This window comes from Thunnus thynnus, chromosome 13 (assembly GCF_963924715.1).
Source record: "Thunnus thynnus chromosome 13, fThuThy2.1, whole genome shotgun sequence".
NCBI classification, from domain to species: domain Eukaryota; kingdom Metazoa; phylum Chordata; class Actinopteri; order Scombriformes; family Scombridae; genus Thunnus; species Thunnus thynnus.
Genome location: NC_089529.1, coordinates 15958078 through 15971152, shown reverse-complemented (window position 1 = coordinate 15971152; position 13075 = coordinate 15958078). Strand labels below are relative to the sequence as shown.

Sequence of the window (13075 nt, the reverse complement as noted above, 5' to 3'; positions counted from 1 at the left end):
CAAACACTCCTTAATAAATCATTAAAAAAAAAAGAAAAGCTTTTCAAAAACTGGAATTTAAGTTTTTCCCCACAGATGTAGTGGAATGGCAGTAGGTCAATAACTACATGAATGAGCTAAAATATTGCTTAGGAGAGACCAATGATGTCATACGTACCTGTTATCACACAGAGTGTTAAACAATGAGAAAAGAAGAAAAAACTAAATGGATTATGGGTTCTGTTGGCAAAAAACACCCTGATGAGCACCCTTGTTGAAACATGCATGCATAATGCAGCATGGATCAAGCCCTCAAGCGACACAAGATTTCATTTTGAATTTCTAAAATCACCTGCATGGTTAATTCCTTTATATCACAGTCTGGTTTGACTGATTTAAGGACAGTATCTGTTTGTTTAATAGTATTTTATTTGTTGACCTTCTCTAATCGTGTATCTGAAGCTTGTGGTATTTATGTAAAATGGTGGAGTTTAAGTTTTTATGAATCTTAACGAATCTTAACGTTGCGTTAACTCACATTTCACATTTTAATCAGCCTTTCTGCACGGCCAAAACGGTCCGTTTCTACACTCACACTGTGCAGATCGATCGACCAGTCACAATGAGTGCTCACACTGATTGAAAACATGGAACCCCCTGATGGGTTTTGTCCTTTCCAATTACAATAAAGTTTAATTTAAACAAAAGAGAGGTAGCATTTCTTTGTGCAATTCTACTTTGAATGTGATGTAGCAGATTTTGCCTCTAAATTGTCACAAAGCTTAGAGTATAGGTTTGAAATGACTGAAGCCTATTTTGATTTTACACTCACTGCCAATATTTGCTTCAGGAGGGCCCTCGGTCACAGTGATCGTTCCAGTTTCCCATTCTCGCCCTGCAGACTTTTGCCAAGCTGAGCCGCCCCCTGTAAGAAATGTGGGACAAAATCCATTCAAGTTAAGCAATAGACAATGTGATGCATCAGTGAGTCCGTTTAAGTGAATATTATCCAGAGTTGCAGTTTTTCAAGATGAAATTCCCTGTTCGTGTTTTATGATGACTGAGCACCACGCAATACTGAGATGTTGGAGGTCTCAGCTCACCCTGACTGAATGTTTGACAACACAGCTTGACCTTTAGTTACTTCAGCATGTTGGTCTGACTCTAAATTTATAGTAAAGCGTGGGCATTCAGTTTACGGTAAGTCAATACCCTGATGTTAAATTCACCTGTTCAAGATGTAGTAAATTTTTTCTCCAACTGCTGACAGATACACAGTCACAGTTCAGTATATCACTAGCTTACTGTATAAAGTGTTAGTGCTGAAGTGCAAGCAAAAAGTTGTTGACTTTCACATCCAGCAGACACAGAGCAACATTAGCATCTCCCTTAGGTCTGGTTTGGTCTCACCAACTCTTGGAAAGAGACATCTTGTCTTAAGTTTTCTAGATTCTCCACATATTCACCAGCCACTTGATAATTTTGACTGTCTGTTGTTTGTTGCTGAGCAGGTAGCATGCCATTTACAAGCTTTTTTGCTGAAAATAGTTTCTACAGAAAACACGTGGCTCTCTTCTCTCATTATACAGAATAGTTACTTTCAATGTCGACATGAAAAATATTACTGTAATGAATGCAGATAAACTGATTAATAAATTTCCACCAGACCAGGAATGTGGCTAAACTACATGAGTGGATAGGAGGGGGGCTCTGTTGAGCAAATGGTCTCCTAATTCAGCACACTAAAAAAACATTAACACTACAAATACATAAAACAAGCATAAACCCATAGAATAAGTCAAGGGTACAATTAAGGTAAATGCATGCAAAGTAGGAGGAGGCACTTGCTAACACGGTCGTCCCCGTCGCCTCAGGCCCCTAAGTAGCCAGGCTGAGGGGAGGAAGGGTCTTCCTAGTGACACTGGCAGGTATTGGCACCACAGTGGTAGCCTGTGGCACCTCAGTGGCAGCCTGTGGCACCACAGTGACAACCTGTGATACCACAGTGGTGGCCTGTGGCACCTCAGTGACAACTTGTGGCACCTCAGTGGCAGCATGTGGCACCTCAGCCTGGCCACTGAGGTGCCACAGGCTGCCTCTGAGGTGTCACAAGCTGCCAGTACCACTAGGAGGATCACTGCCTTGCTGAAGTTTGTTGCGTTTTCAGACTAGTGTTCTGCAGTGTGGTAATGGCAGCCTGTGGCACCTCAGAGGCAGCCTGTGACACCTCAGTGGCCAGGCTGAGGTGCCATATGCTGCCACTGAGGTGCCACAAGTTGTCACTGAGGTGCCACAGGCCACCACTGTGGTATCACAGGTTGTCACTGTGGTGCCACAGGCTGCCACTGAGGTGCCAATACCTGCCAGTGTCACTAGGAGGACCCTTCTTCTCTCACAAACTTAGCAAAACAAACCAGCAGCGTCATAAAACATCCCCTACAACATAACGTTACTTGGACCAGGGATTTAATAGGGACACCCAGCAGCAGCAGAACAGGAGGACCAGCACTTCCTGAGGCATTTATTCCCTGGTTGGGTTTATCGTGCCAGTTGAAAGAAATGGCACACTGCAGGGTATTTTTAACGTGCCGGTGACTATCATGGGTAGCTCAATCACCAAACACCTGGTTAAGAGCTCTCTGGTGATTGACAAAGCTAGCGAAATTTAGCCTCGTTATATTTCCCCAAACACTGGCATTTTCTCACCTTTGTGCCTCTGCTCTCTAGAGTTGCTGATAACAGGCATTCCTCCGCTATGTATAAAGTTATAAAGTTTCATATACCGTTTGCTCGTTTAGCTAATTGATCTCCTGCCCAACGGTCATAAAGATTTTCGTTACTACGGTAACCATGGAGACGGTAACCACCTGTCTTTTTGGCTTCCCCATCATGTCACTACTGAATTACACCTTATTTCTTCTCCAGTAAAGACACTGCGACAGAATTCCCTTAACCTTATTAAATGAAATTTCATACTGTGAATACTTGCCTTACTCACGTACCTTATACAGTAAATACACATGGGAGCAGGTGGCCATTTATCAGAGCTTTTTTGCTGGAAACAATTGCTACAGAAAACCACCTTAATCAGCTGATAAAACCAAAACAATCGGACAAGAGATGCTAGAAAGCTCTGTAGAGCTGCAGAATTGGGTGTTAATTCTCTATACGACTCAGATTGTCCAATACAATGGAAAATGCATAGACATTTCCTCCAATTTCATTGGTTGGTTCACCAACAATGAGTGTCAGTCAATTTATTACCAACAAGTGTACCAAGTGGCCACCTGTACTCAGAGGCGTCCTCAGATTTGCCTCACAGAACATCTCACATGGCCCCTTCCCAACATTAAATCCCATAAGTTTAACAACCAAACACAAAATTATACACGTATATATACATATATACAATATATTCACAGAACTATATACAGATTATACAAGCAAACAGTTATTAATGTGGATCATAAAGGCAGTTCCAAAGAATGATTTCCAACCACTATAGAAAAAAAAAAAATCTACATAATGAAATAAACATCTGAGAATGATACAATGAAAATATCAAAGTAAACATCATGAGTCATTGTAATATTTTGAACTGATACTGGATTTTTGAGGCTGATGCTGATATTTGTGAGTAAAAAAAATGACATGAACAATCAATATAGATTTGGATCTCTTAGATTTGTTTTGTTTTTGTTTTTTAAAATTAAAAAAAAAAAGAAAAATTGTGACCAAGACACATACTACATTTCACAGTTGAAAGTTCAACATGTCAGTGCTCTCTGGTGGACAGACTATGTAATGGTGACACTGTTTCTAAATTACCTCAAACCCAGTTTGGCATTTCTTTACTGCAACTTCTTGTTACCTAGCAGCCAACATTATACACTGATTTGTACACAGACCGTACTGGCCTGGCAAATTTATCAGTCTAACTCAATTTGTAATTAATAACATAACTGATAACCCTGTTCTGTTCCAGGTCCTGCTATTGTGTGTTTTGGTTCACCAGTATGGCTTAGAAGCACTTTAGTGGAACAGGATCTTAATTAATGTAATTAGTTACACCTGTGTGTTCACTGCAGACATTTCGGCTTGCCATTTGTCAAGTTGAACAAACAACAGACATACCATATTTCACTTAAATATATTATCACAATTACAGGTGCAACAAGCAGTTATTTTCATTATCAATTAATCTGCTGATTATTTTTCTTGATTAATTGTTTGGTCCATAAAATTTAAAAAAGAAAACTGCCCATTGCAAGTTCCCAGAGCTCAAGGTGATGTCATCAAATTTCTTGTTTTGTCCAACTAACAGACCAAAGATATTTAATTTAATCTCACATCAGATAAACAAGACGAATGCATCGTCACAACTGAGAATCTGGAACTAGTGAATAACTGGTAGTTTTGCTTGAAAACAATGATTAATTTATTATCAAAATAGTTGTTGATTATTTTTCTGTTGATCAATTGATTGTTTAATTGACTAATCATTTCAGCTTTAGTGACATTTAAATGAAAGTACACTAAATCAATCAAGACAAAATAATGAAGGATCTAGACTCTAATGTGGTCTGGATGGAGAAAAAGCAGTGAAATCATGTTTTTCTATTTTCACACAAAAAAGAAGCTTTTAAAACAGTGCAGTGTTTAGGCTGTTGGGGTCTTCTACCTGTTTCATAAGTTGTGTAAGAAATACTACCCTACCATTTAAGTTTCCCTTCTCCTTCATCTGATAGGTCCAAAGGCCTGTATAACATGAGGTAGAGTTCGGATGGGGTAGAGACAGTAGGAGAGAAAATCTTGGAGAGAAAGTCACAGCTAGAGGGGGCCTTTTTCACACCATAGCAGAGGTCTGTTATGCACAAGACTGCTTAGCTCATCAAATGATTCTTGCATTCTCCATTGTTCTGTTGGAAGGTCAGAAAAATGCTGATTTTGTGTCCTTCATATTTCAGCCCCTCTGGGATTCTCTTCTTTACAGTTATGAGACAAATAATGTGCTGCCTGGCCTCCGAGAGGTTCAGTCTTACAAGCATGCACCGCTGCTGCAACAAGAGATGGTGGTCCAGTTCCTCTGGTCCAAGAAGCATTTAACATCTCATTTACAAAAGATTATGAGAATATTATTATTATTATTATTATTATTATTATTATTATTATTATTATTATTATTATTATTATTATTATTATTATTATTATTTATATAACACTTTTCAAAACAATTTACAAAGTGCTTTACATAAAATGAAAAAAACAAAACAATTAATACAATATTATAATGAAATGATAAAATACATCAAAAGATAATAAGACAAATAGTAAAATCTATTAAAAAGCAAGTCTAAAATAGTGAGTTTTTTAGAAGTGATTTAAGATCTGATCTCCTCTGGCAGGTTGTTCCAAACTTGAAGGGCCCCAACAGAAAAGGTCACCTTAAGTAAAAAAACATTAAGTAAAAAAAGTAAAAAAGATGTCCCTCTGCCTTTGCCCATTTCCTCTGCTAGCCCAAGTATCCTCAAACAGAACTATCTGCTGTGATGCTCAAGGGCTTCTGATTTGCGTTTCAACGTTGTTATTTCCTCCAGCAGTGTTTTATTTCCCTTCTCCAATGTGGTCATCTGAGAGCTTCCACTTTGGTCACACACAACATTACTTTTAATTTAATCTTAGTTTGATTTTCCTTAATTGGCTTCATGCTGCATTCAAGCCCACTTGCTATTTCTTCTTGCAGTATATTGCAGGTCGGCCTCCACTGTGAACTTTGTGCGGGCAGTGTGGCGATGTGAATGCATCCGGTGTTAAACGAATTGTTAATTGGTGCTAAAAGAAGAAACAAAATCTGCAGCAAAATGAAACAGAAACTGTCATTACAAGATTTTACAAGAAGCAACATTGGATCTCTCGTTCCCCTTAGTTCTAAAAATGAAAGAAGTTCAATTTGAAGTTGTTTATGATATATACCCATGTAATGATTTTAAAGAATTAGGTTTAATCTGAAATGTAATGAATGTGCATTTTGTGACAAAGACACTGAATCTTAAGAACACATATTTATACACATATATCTTCTGGGAAAGATTATATAAATGGTTGGCACAAAAAATGTAATTCCTGATTTTAAATATGTTTTTTATCATGCAAAACCAAGAATTGGAATATTTATGTAACAACGTTGTGATAATAGCTAATTTCTGTTTACATAAATGTAGATATTTGAAGGTTACCCCGCAAGCTGTTCAGCCTTTGAAAATGATTTCAGGCTTTGTATTAAATCTCCAAGAAAACCACAGTGTAAAAATGCCTTAAAATGATGTGAACAGATGGCAGTATATACATATATTATGTAACCGACCTATTTCAGTTTTATTTATGTTTGTGTGTGTTTGTTTTATGTATTTATTTGTTTATTTATTTTTGTTTGTTTGTCTTTTTACTGTGTTATATTTGTGTTAGGTGACTGCTGCCTGGATTATTTCTTGTTTGTGTTAGACAGATTCAGTTTTGCTGTATGTTGGTGTTGATCTTCTTTCTTTTTTTAATTGGTGAGTTTTGGTTGAATAACTTTTAGGTTTAGGGGAATTCCACTTGTGAATTCACAGCACTCTCTCTAAAGGAAAACACATATCATTTTCCAGCAAAAGCAAACAAACAAAAACCCATGTAAGAGAAGTAGTTAAGGTGTCAGCCCAGCAACATTAAGGCTACACAAACCATAATGCAACCCTCCTCTAAATATCAGGCCCCCTCAAACATAAATGTCCTCAGACATCACCTGAATGTGCACATATTCTTTCAGTATACCTATGCATGTCTATGCTTTACTGTATTTTATACTGAACCCATTATGTCTATCCTGCATTAATATACTGAACAATACACAACAATAACTTTTATCATCTGCTTCTATGGATATTTTAATCAAAGTTAATATATTCCTGTTGTTTCGACACTCTGTAAATAGATATTACATACTGTTAATTGTTATTCTGAAATCCTCTTGTGTGGCTGTTTGTATTTGTGTTGTAATGATTTATTATACCATCTTGGCTGGGTCAGTATGTTCTCAATGCTTTACCCTGTTAAATAGAGGAAATGAAATGAAATGTGTATTTGTACAGTAAAAAGCTGAAACAATTAGTCAATTTATTTATCAATTTATTAGTCTGAAAAATAATCAATTGGTCAATCGACAGAATTTATCGTCAACAAATTTGATAATTGTTTATGTCATTTTTAAGTAAAATGGCAAAACTTCATTGGTTTCAGCCCCTCAAATTGAATATTTGTATTTTGAATATTTTTTATATTAAGTTTTCTTGATCTTCTGTGAAAGTAAACTGAAGAGCTTTTGGACAAAGCAAGCAATTTAAATATGTCAACTGATGATTTTTCACTATTTTCACACATCAATTTATCAAAAAAGTAATCAGCAAATCATTCTATGATAAAAATCATCGTTATTGCAGCCCTACTAGAATGTGTTTGGACCACATGTCCAGTTTTTCTGTTTAAGATCTATCTAATTCCTTCCATATACCGTCTGCTGTACTTTACAAATGAAAGCAATTTCCATCTCTTATGTCACCATATCAAAGGAAACACAGACATAAAATGTTTTCATTTTTTAATTCTTTTTTCCTACATCACACTGTAATAATATTACATAGGTTAGTGTTGAGGGTTATGGGTTATCCATTGAGATTGTGACTTATGATATCATTGTTATGGAAAGGTTACCAAAGAGTGCGTCACTTGTTCTGCCTCTACTGGGACAAAGTTTTATCAACACTTCCCGCCTGTCGCAAAATCTTTATAAAACTGAGATGCTGCTGATGTGTGTTTGTCGCACCGTCAAGGCCGTCCAATGAGGTAAGCACCGGCATGCATCTCAACCTCAGATTCCTCTCAGTGACATGCTGCACTATACTGGTTGGATTGTCTGCCTGACTCTGCCTTCAGTATGTTTCAGGTGGATGAGAATTACACACGTGTGTCAGAGTTTGTCATTGTGGGCTTCCCGAGTCTCCAGCCAGAGTTTTTTGACCTAGTGGCGTGGTTCTTCTTCTTCCTCTATGTGACCACAGTGGTGGGCAATCTTCTGCTGGTGGTGGTGTTTGCTTTGAAGCGCAGTCTCCAGAAGCCCATGTACATCATCATGGTCAGCCTGGCTCTCTCAGACATTGGTAAATATTGTTTTGCCTGTCACTCGTCTTCTACTTTCAAGATCAGGTCTATTAGTTTTTACTCTGCATTCTTAAAAAAAAAAAAGATTGCTCTTAAAAATAGTCACACGGCAATGGTTTTTCATTTGAAACACTTAAACAAATATTGATGGTCTCTGTGACTGTTCAAATCACAGTATTACTGTTGACCTTGAGCATAGTAGAGTAAACAATGGAGGCACCCAGCAACAACGGGTGCCCTGTTGACCTTCTGATGTACATCAGTGTCTAGACTTTACCAGGACATGTGAGAGAAACAATCAAAAAATCAATATTTGAACTGCAGTCCAAAAAAAGAAGCAGAAAGAGGCAGGCCAGGATGAACCAAATATTGATTTAAAAAAATATAACAGGCTGATCTTGTGGCAACACAGGCTTGATAATGTTTACTGTACGCTATTCATCTGTCTGCCATCAATGTATGTGATTTACTTCCATCATGAAATAGGGAAAAATCAGACATGTCACATATGATTTGCTTTGTCTTGCCTTTTCTCATGTTTCTTTTCACTTTCCCTCTTTTTCCTCTAGGCTTTACCACAGTCACCTTACCCAAAATAATTGCTCGCTACTGGTGGAATGACGGGAGTCTTGGCTTTCACACTTGCCTGTTCCAAGAGCACATGGTCCACTATTTTGGCTCCTTGAACTCCCTTATCTTATTAACCATGGCCCTGGATCGATATCTGGCTATTTGTTTTCCTCTCAGGTAAAAAAAAAAAAAAAGTTTTACAGCAATTTTCATCAGTCTCACGTCTGTTTTTTGAAAACAGAACATTTTATTTTTTTCTGTCCTCCTCACTCTCCTTCTCTGTCCGTCTTCTTTTCCCCTCAGATACCCAACAGTGATGACAAACCAAACCATGGCAGGCCTGACGCTCTTCTGCTGGGTGGTGGCGCACATCTTCCCTGGCATTAGCACCGTCAACTTTACCATGATGCCGTTTTGTGGGCCCAACCAAATCCTTCATGCCTTCTGTGACACCATGTCTCTCACACCTCTAGTGTGTGGGGACCCCAGCCAGCAATTCAGCGCCGCCTTTGCAGCAGCAATGTTTATCCTTTATGTTCCTTTAGCCTTCATCTTCCTCTCTTACATTTGCATCATCATCTCAGTACTGAGCATGGCCAGTGGACAGGTGAGGCTCTCCTCTTTTTATCCTAAGATAACAGTGTTTGTTTGTTTTTTTACATACATTGTCATGCTCCATCCTTCAATCCCTAAAATCACATACATCTGTTAAGATTATCAGCATTTTATCTTTTTCTCAGCAACTATTTATTTTTTTTACAATTGACACATATTTTTGTCTTTTTATTGTACATAATTCATAACATTTAATCTTAACACTCTTCTCCTCAGGGCAGAATGAAGACCTTCTCTACTTGTGCCACCCAGGGATGTATCATTTCTATCTACTACGTACCACGTTTCTTTGTTTACTCGACTCCTTTCTTTCCTAACCTGACCATGACGCCTGACAAGCGTATAGCCACCACCCTCTTCTACAGTCTTTTTCCTCCACTTATCAACCCGTTCATTTACTGTCTGAGAACCAAGGAGATCAAGCAGATCTTTAGACGCTGGGTCCAGAGACGGAGAAACATTACGCCTACCAAACATGGCCAAATTGTCACCGTCACCAAGCCACACTGACAGGGGATCCGGGACCTTGTCTTGTTGTTTTGATGAACGAGATAATACACATTTGCATAATAATTAAAGAATCTATATACATGGAAAGAAGTTAGATTTCTAGACTGATCGATTACACAGATTATTTACACTAAGTCTGTATGTGTACCAGTAGAAATGTATTCTCTATTTAGTGTCCAGTTTCTGTGTTTAAAATGTAAAAAAAAAAAAAAAAAAAAGCCAAAAAAAAAACAGATTTCTCTATAAATCTATAGTTGCAGACTGAACTATTAAGAAATGCAATACAGTAGGAATAAGCTGCAGGTGGAGTTCATAGGGCTCATAATCACAGGTAACATAGACATAGTTTGAAGCATCACATTGCCTGAGTTATAATTTGTGGTGGTGGGACATACTGTAAGAAACAGATCATATTTTCTTCCTCTTGTCAATTAAAACACACAGAGAAACTGCATACACATAAGACACAGCCCGTCCAAACCAAACAACAGACGTTAGATTTATAATTACCACATGACAGAAACAAAAGCAAAAGGCAAAGATTGTTATTCAGGGAGAAAGGGGACAGGAAAATTATTTATACTGTAAGTGTGCCTTATAGTATGGGGATATTGTTTTTCTGCTATTAAAACAAAGCCTCCAAGCTTTGAAACACAAAGTTTTATCTGTTTGACTTTGCACCCTTGAATAGTGATTGAATTTAAGTTAAAGAAATATAATGGATGTTATGATAACAGAACATCAGGAAAGCTGGGTTTATGAGAGGACCTAAAGGCTCAAATCCTGACGTCGTGGCCTGTTTTTTTAAACTTCTTTTAAACTGCGCCACCACATGGGGGCTCTGCTTCTTGACTCACATGTAAAATAGTCCAAATCATAAAACTGTAGCCACCACTTCTGCCTTTATTCAGCTGATTTATTCTCACTTTAAACAAACAAAATGAAAAACATTTCTGAGTCTAACGTGAGGTCAAAGACTGTACTGATGCCCTGCTCTACACACGTTTCCTACATGTTTGCTGAAGAAGACAAGACTCAGTCCCAGCTCTTCCTTCATATCATTGCTGATCATCATCATCTGAATAACCTGAATAAATTCATAAAATAACTGCTCAAAATATTAAGTTGACATCACTTCATAAGTCAAATGTCCCTTTTTACATTATTTCAATAAATTGGTAAATTGTAAAAATATAATTTGCAACTAACACAAAAAATGGCTCTAACACCATACATCTCAGTAATCTACAGTCTAATCAGCATTATTATCGCAGGAAATATGTGTTAATAAAGTTTTTACATACCTTCTACCTTGTTAAAATAGGAGAAGAAGAGAAGAGGAGGAGTTGTGTCTACCTGCTCAGGGACAACAGATGTAAATTAGCTGCTAGCTAACTCTGGTGCAGTTACTTTTAATTGTGCACTGTCCCTGGAAAAATAAACAATAAATGAAATATTCATTCACAGTCTGATTATTCAGTTCATTCAACAGACATATATGAAATTTGGCACAGCGTAGACATAGCCCATCGTTTATTATTCTTTAAACTTAAAAAAAATAAGAAAACATTAAGATGACTTTTCTAGAGGTTGATTTCAAGGTTTTTGAATACTTCTAAGGGAACAAAGTAAAAGACAGTGAAAAACAAACACACTTGGAGTGCAGTAATTTGACTGACGACGTGTTCTGTCCTTGGCTGCAATTAAGGAGATTATACAAAACTCCATTTTATAAACTCTTGAATATGACAAACTGAGCAATCTACAATCAAATAGACTGCAAAAAAGATACTGTAGATAGATTAAAGGATAGGTTCACAATTTTTCAAGTCTGTCCTAAAACAACAGTCAGGTGCCCAAATGAACATGTTTTTCTTGTTGTAATCATTCCTCCTGTTCATACTGGCCATTAGAAGATCCCTTCATAATGCACTTACAATGTAATTAATGTGGGACAAAATCCACAAGCCTTCTTCTTCTCTTGAAGCTAATATGAAGCTTCAGTCATCCAAATTAGTCAAATCAAGTCAAAGCTTTAGAGCCAAATTCCTTCTTTTTGTCACTATCTTTCCACTGCAGCTGGATAGGAAAACACTGTCCATCAAGTCGTAAAGAGGAAACTAAAAAAGACTGTAACTGTAGAAAATATCCATTTTATTTGACTTACTCAGACCACTGACGTCTCATATTATGTTTAGATAAGCTTTTAAACACATTTTACTCAGAAGGAGGACTGTGGATTTTGTCCCCATCATTGTAGGGGATCTTTTTAATGGTCAGTATGGACAGGAATGATTACTATCCTATATCCTATAGAACCTCTCTTTTAAATATGATCAAGGCTTAATGAGATCATTTACAAAATACATAAAATATCAATACAGGAGAACTAAAACAAGCCTAAGAAGCATCACTGATTTCCTCCAAAGCTGTAATAAATGTGATGAACTTTACAAAGTTCTTCGGGAGGGCAAACTAAAAAAACAGAGGTGATAAGACATTGTAGTTTTAAATATAGATAATAAGGTATTTACTTTCACAATAGCAGAAATGAAAGAAGACATATCCACTGAACATAACACACGCCAACTGGTGGAAGATGTTATCCAAAGGCCCTGCTATGTGTGGCTCTGGTATTCACCATGTTGCTATACAGGTGTTTTGCCAGAAGATGGCAACATCCTCAAACCTTACAGGCTTCACTGTCATGGTCACATACTGTGCAAAGTAATTCATGTAATGTTTGGTGTATGGTAACCCATAATTGGTTTTTGCCTATGTAATCCATCCAAACACAAGTAATGAACATGTAAGTGTTGCTCCATTAAAGGGGTTCCCCACACATGCCCCTACTCACAGTCCTGCAGCCTGTAGTTGGAGTTAAATCACATGAAATCATGTCAGTTTTATTAATGTTTACAGATAGTGTAGCCGTATACTTAAATGTCACTTTTGTAAATGTCACATATACTTAAATGATACTGCAAACTGTTGACTCATGCAGACTCGCACCACCTTTAAAACTGAAACAGTGATTTGTCTGTATTCAGAGACTGGTGTATTGTTCAGAGGCCGGGCAGCAGCAATACTACACAAACAGAATGTGCCGTCCTGAGTGGTACTACTGTAACTACAATCCAGACTCTCTCTCTCTCTCTCTCTCTCTGTGTGTGTGTGTGTGTGTGTGTAACAGAAGAATAGTTGT

General features: G+C 37.4%; 2 protein-coding genes across 5 annotated transcripts in view; one reads left to right on the top strand and one right to left on the bottom strand.

Annotated features, from left to right (window-relative positions):
• Nucleotides 1-3979, bottom strand: part of LOC137195703 (olfactory receptor 1-like) — a 31099-nt gene extending 27120 nt beyond the window's left edge. Inside the window, exons 1-2 of one of the 4 annotated variants that reach the window (XR_010931152.1) lie at nt 3808-3979; nt 812-904 (exon numbers count right to left, since the gene is read on the bottom strand). The gene's annotated coding sequence lies outside the window, so the exon portion shown is untranslated. The other 3 variants (XR_010931150.1, XR_010931149.1, XR_010931151.1) reach the window with 3 other exon arrangements.
• Nucleotides 3980-7951: 3972 nt separating this feature from the next.
• or30bu1 (odorant receptor, family 30, subfamily BU, member 1) lies at nt 7952-10332 on the top strand. Its single transcript, XM_067608288.1, has 4 exons — nt 7952-8174; nt 8745-8922; nt 9049-9352; nt 9577-10332. Exons 1-4 carry the CDS (start codon nt 7952-7954, stop codon nt 9868-9870), a joined length of 999 nt encoding a protein of 332 aa, XP_067464389.1. The 3' UTR covers nt 9871-10332.
• The last annotated feature ends 2743 nt before the right edge of the window (nt 10333-13075 follow it).